General features: G+C 43.9%; 1 protein-coding gene across 1 annotated transcript; it reads left to right on the plus strand.

The window, feature by feature from the left end:
- Positions 1-1423: 1423 nt before the first annotated feature.
- LOC125036171 lies at positions 1424-4152 on the plus strand. Its single transcript, XM_047628608.1, has 2 exons — positions 1424-2172; positions 3551-4152. The coding sequence occupies exons 1-2, from the start codon at positions 1738-1740 to the stop codon at positions 3566-3568; spliced, it is 453 nt and encodes a 150-aa protein (XP_047484564.1). The 5' UTR covers positions 1424-1737; the 3' UTR covers positions 3569-4152.
- Positions 4153-6566: the final 2414 nt, after the last annotated feature.

Genomic DNA, 6566 nt, shown 5'->3' on the forward strand with positions numbered 1-6566 from the left:
TGCTGGTAGATATTATGCGGTATGCTTACATCGTGGCGGCAGGAACGCCTGCTGGCAATCCCACTGCGATAAAAAGCTGACACACGGGCCATATATGGAAGGCCCGGACGAAGCTAGAACTTCGCAAATCTCAAAGTAAGTCTGAGGTTAAATGGAGGGCGTCCATTCACCGAAATAGATGTATGAAATTCCACCAGGGCTTCAGGAAGATCCAGGAAGATGCAGAATAGAACTGGAGAGAGGAGGCATCCCCAGCGCAACTCCCACGGAAGTTCTGAAAGGCTGAATGAAGCGACATCCCCTGCTGGTACCATGTCAACAATACGTAGCAAGACCGGATGGTACACTTCACACCTCTATCTGGCAGCTGCCCTTCCTCCTTGGACGGACACAGGTGTCGCCCAGCTTTCTCTTTTCACACGGGAATAAACATCCGCCCTTGAAGGGAATCGACGCATAGAAGGACACGTTCTTTAGACGGAGAGGGAGAGACAAGGAAGACAGGCCAAGCCACACAGGGTCTAGCTCCACCACCTCGTCCTCCACCGGGGACATGGGGGTCTCTTGGGGATCTCATATCTATCTTCAACAATAAACAAATCAAACTAAAGGCGGGATTCCACCAAGGCAACACAGGCAACATGTAGCATGCGACTTGACTACCTTTCAACAAATATGTTGAATGTGGCTTTCAACAAGGAAACATGTTGCCGGCGACAAGGCAACATCATTGTTGCTTGTAGCATGCTACATGCTATGTTGCCTGTTGAATGCCACAAAACCTTTTCCACCAATTCAACAAAAAACTAAGCCAGTTGGCAACACGATGTTAGGTTAGGTAAGGGTCCCATCTCTCGGGGAAGGTAACAGGTAACCAATCTGACTGATCTTATGGCAAACATCTCAGAAGGTGGCCCTCATTCCCTTGGAAAAGACTGGGCATGTTAAGTGAATTAACAGAGAACAGAGGGTCGTATAAAAAATGAATGCCAAAAATAATTTGTTGTTGGACAGACCACTAAAAGAAGAAAGAAAAATATACAGTACATGCAATGTACGTATGTGTATATATATATATATATATATATATATATATATGTGTGTGTGTGTGTGTGTGTGTGTGTGTGTGTGTGTGTGTGTGTGTGTGATTATATATATATATATATATATATATATATATATATATATATATATATATAGTGTAAATATGTTTATGTATATATATCTACACACACACACACACACACATATATATATATATATATATATATATATATATATATATATATATATATATATATATATATTTAAGGTATATATATAGGTATATATATATATATATATATATATATATATATATATATATATATATACGCAAATTCTTGATCTTTTTCTTCAGCATCTCCACGTCACAATTGTATTTCTCAGCTAATCCCCGCAGTGCATCTAATTTAGCCTGATTATTCTTGTACTCTTGCAAGCGTACATCCCACAGAACTGAAAGTTTTCTATACTCTTCTATGAATTCTATGTTTTTTTCTTGTGACCAATTCATCGTGTTGCCTTTCAACACGGAATCCTTCCCGCGACTGGTGGGAAGGCGTTCAACACTAGGCAACAGGCTAAATCTTGTCGCATGCGTCAGGCAACACGGCAATATGTTGCCGCCTGTCGCATGCCACACAATCGCATGCTACATGTTGCCTTCTGTTGAACTGGTGGAAACACACTTAGCCCATGCGACAATGTAGCATGCCACATGTTGCCAGAATGTTGCCTTGGTGGAATCCCGCCTTAAGAGCCCTTCCGTTGACCCGCCCCATTTCCATCTCACTTCTCGTTCAATTACTGATGGCAGTGGTGATCAAGAACCTCACAACGCCGACGGTAATTCACCTACTACCACGCTCCTCGCCGACGGCTGTTGACGATCCTCGCTATCTGCCGACAAACTACTGGCGGAGTGCCTCCTCGCCTCTTTTAACGCCCAGCCATCGCTTCCAAGTCCTCTTCGATCGCGCCTACCTGCACCATGTCTACCCTCACTCTGCGCCGCCACACTCGCCAATCCATTTCATCTACCACACCAAGTCTTCACGAAACCCTCGTCAGCACAGGCAAGAATTCGCAGTTCAACCTACCACCACCAATACTTCTTCGTTACTATTAAAAGTAAGTGTACCTATCACAGCCATATTAACTATATCCCTCCCTATACCCACCCACACCTTACATACGAGTTGCATTCCTTCAGATTCAAACTAAACGCCACTCAACGAACACACACCACTAACTCTATATTACAAAACTTCTCGCAATCTATCATTGTTTTACAACACAACAAACAAGAGATCAGACCCAAGTGACACACACCCTCACCTCCCACTTCATTCTCATGCAATAACCGTTTTTAATTGCTATAATATTTTTTTCTGATTTTTGTGTTTTATCTAATGTTTATTATTGTTATCCTCATATTGCAGTACATTAGATTTTATTTTCTCCTAGAACAAATAACTATGTATTGATATATTCGGTTTTCTCAGTTAAGTTATTCGTATTTACTGTTGCGATTTTTGGTGTAATATTATTGTTTTCACCTGCATACTGTATCCTACTAGTAAGTGCTTCGTTACTACTTCCTCTATGAATGTGTGTATATTGTTCTGTGTTTTCTTATACTTCCCTCGCTGATCGTTCGCTTTTTCACACATAGTTTTAAGATACATGTCGATTACCTGCCCTAATCCCAAACCCGCCTACCTGCCCACTCTACACGGAATTCACTCTAGGATTATGAATTTTACTAAGTGCCATCCCTGTAACTTATAACCCAGATCGCTTTCATGGCGTCCTCTCGAAGTTCGATATCTTGTACTCAGTAATGCTGGAATTTATGCTTCTTTAGTTTAAGGTATTGGTGAATATGTAACCTTTATCTAACTGATGATAGTCTATTCTGTTGCAAATAATTGTAACGCTGGTAATGCACTACAGACACCATACTTTATATAGGCTTACATAGTTATTATCACCGCAAGTTAATTTTAAGCTCGGCTCATGGCCGTAAACGAAGGAATCTTGCGCTCGCCGCACCAAGAATTACGACGATTGAAGCGCCCAAGATGCGCACTGTTAGATTATCACTGCAAGTTAATTTTAAGCCCGGCTCATGGCTGTAAATAGAGGAATCCTGCGGCCGCAGCACATTTACGCTCATACGATTGAAGCGCCAAGACGCGCCCGAGATGCGCACTGCTAGAATTAAGTTCAGGCCCAGCTGCCTTGTGTCCGAAGCATAAGTACTTACCAATTTAGCCCAAAGATATGGAATTCTTATCCAAATAAATTTTCTCTCTTCAATACGATGGTACTCTGCTAAACTCGATAATCCTGACAAATCCAAGTAATTAACATCCACTTACTTGACACGTTACCCCTCTTGTGACAAATTGTTCTTATTGTGCTCTCATTTTCTTATTAAGGAGATTGACAAACATAGTATCCTCCTCCTCAGCCCTTTTACTGGCCTGGTACACTTCTATTTCAGCTTCTGAAGGCGATGTAACCCTCCTCGCTACTGAATGTTGCACCTCAGTGCGAAAACTCCGCCACGCCCGCTACCCTGGCACGCGACGACCCTAGCGACCATCGGATCATCAGGAAGCATCTGTAGATACCGAACAGAACCTGTATCCCAGTATGTTACTGCAGTGTTCAAAGCGTTGCGGACTGCCCGAGGACGAGTCTTGCACGTGGCCGAGTGATGTGAATAATACGTAGCAAGTCCGGATGGTACACTTCACACCTCCTTGGACGGACGCAGTTGTCGCCCAGCTTTCTCTTTTCACACGGGAATAAACATCCGCCCTTGAACGGAATCGCCGCATAAAAGGACACGTTCGTAAGACGGAAATGGAGAGACAAGGCAGAGAGGCCAAGCCACACAGGGTCTAGCTCCACCACCTCGTCCTCCACCGGGGACACGGGGGTCTCTTGGGGGGTCTCATATCTATCTTCAACAATAAACAAATCAAGCTAAGAACACTTTTGTTGACCCGCCCCAAGTCCATCTCACGTCTCGCTCATACACCATTTTGTGAGAGGTTTGTTGTCCAGGCTGGTCATGCTACTTGAGGGGTGTAACCTCCCTCTCCCTCTCCCTTTCTCCCCTCTGTCTCAACCCCTACCCCTCTCTCTGACTGACTGTCTCTCTCACCCCCCCCCCCCCTCTCTCTCTCTCTCTCTCTCTCTCTCTCTCTCTGTATGTGTGTGTGTGTGTGTATAAGTATGTATAAATAGCTTCCACCTGGCGTACAAAAGCACGTATACGCGTGGCTTCACCGCAGGCGCCCCAACATGCCCCACGCCCCCACACCAGTACTTAAGGCTCAGGATGACCCAGGTCAGTCTCATTCCTTTCAGAGAGTCTGGCGACCGCTGCGGGTCAGGCTGGCTCCCGCCACGCGCCCCCCTGCGGGCAGACCCAGCACTAAGACTTACCAAGACTTGTAACCTGTGTGTGTTGGTCCGAATCCTGGTTGTGAGCTGTGCTAACGTTGGCTATCACTCCTGTTTATCACTGTTTAAGGCGTTAATATATACCCTTTACTAAGTGGTGGCAGGGTGGTTCGTTGTGTCCTTTTGGCACACAACAATGGACTCACAGTCTTCGAAACCTGGTTACCGCTCGAACCATATCGCTTCCATACACGCAAAAGTCTTCAGAACCTGTTATGAGTACATATTTGGGCCATTTTTCCTTTCTTTTATCTTCCCCATAAATGTGTTAAGCTGTATGTGCAGTTACGCTCGCGCTGGTTTTGTTAGGTTAAAGTGCTAATTGACAGCAATGGTACGCTCTCCACTGCTGACCTCATATCACATTACTGTGTGATCAACGGTATGGTTTCAAACAACAGGAATATCGTTCATTTATTACGTATTTGTTTAATTTTTCTCGTGATTAGAGAGCATATTGTTTCAATTGCAACGAAATTAGCGCGTTCATGATTTTACTATTTTCATGAACATCATATCATTATTCTTTCTCAATACCCATTTCCCGTCTTGACCTGACCTCCGAAGTGAAACATTTCAGTCACATCTGCTTGGGACAGCTGTGTGACCTGACCCCACTTTCACTTTGAGTAATTGACACGTGAAATGAATGTGAGAACCGCTGGCATTTCCTGTATATTGTTTTCGAGATTCCTGTATATTGTTTTCGACATTATAGGATAACGCGTAGCATCCGTTGCATGTTCATTGGTGACACGTTCTATCGGCGCTAGAGCGGAGCTTGTAACGCGAATTACTTACATTTTTATATAGCGCCAGGGATCTTCCCCTTATCATAGTGTCAGAATGCCTGATTACTTGGGGTTGCATATATGCCTAAAGATCCGCACTCCGACACGTTCGTTCGGCATTTTTTTGAGCCGGTGTGACCCGCGGTTAGGTCCGTTAAATAATGTAGGACTAGGGTTTAAGCTAGAATTGAGATTCTCTTATTAATCACATCCCGCTCACACCCTTGACGTCGCTGCCATGTTTGGGGTAAATCCCATCGATTTGTGATTCATGATAAATACCCGTAGGGCATTGCATGAGCGCCCATCACAGACTTGCAGATAGTTATTAATATTTTCCCAGCTCATTTCGCTTCATAACGTACGACAAATTAGGGTACAGAGACCCCCTGTCAATTAAAGTCTGTATGCGCAGCTTGACATGTTACCTCGGCAGAATTTTTTCCCCGAGAAGATTCGTTCCCGAATTGTTTCACGTCACCATTCATTAGTGCGTCATTCTGTCGCATATCATTGAATGTTAAATTCAATGTAGTATTTGAAATAATGTTGTATTACTTCTATAACTTGTTTATTGCATTTGTGTAAAATGAACGTTAATTTCCGTGTTTGCCACCCATGTCCGGTCTGTGTGAGGTCACTTTCACTCTCATTCTTCTCTGCGTTACGACAATTGGTTCAAGTAATTCCTTGCGGATGCCTTTGTCATTTCCCTCATTTACCCTCCTGTCTATCAGAGACAGTTAGCAGTTCAAGCTAGGTCTATGCGGACCGCTGTTACCGTCTCTCTCTCCTATTTTTTTTTCCTTAACTTTGTGAAAATAAAACACAAAATGAAAAAAAAAAAAAAAGAGAAGACGAAAATAACGAAAATTCAACCATAAAAACTGCAAATTATATAAATAATCGGATAGTGGCGCTTAACATCCCCTCTTCTCTGTTGTCTTTCTTTTCTCGTACTATCTTGGCCCTTATGTGTATAATCTTGTTCACGATATCTGTCATAGTACCGAAGGAGGCCCTGCTGCAGAAACGGTCACCTTCGGGCGCTGTAAAATCGTCACCCGGAAATCGCCAGAAACCGAAAAAGACTAGGATAATTACGCCCGTCGATCCAGTGAAGGACCAGGAACTCGCCAGAGCAGGTACCAGTCGACCCATAATGCTGTGAACTTGCCTGGACGCCGCAGATCCACTCAACCTCCAGGAGCTCGAAGGACCTGGATGAGATCTGCGGGAACGTGCATTGGGCGA

The sequence above is a fragment of the Penaeus chinensis genome, chromosome 20, assembly GCF_019202785.1.
Source record: "Penaeus chinensis breed Huanghai No. 1 chromosome 20, ASM1920278v2, whole genome shotgun sequence".
Lineage (NCBI taxonomy): Eukaryota > Metazoa > Arthropoda > Malacostraca > Decapoda > Penaeidae > Penaeus > Penaeus chinensis.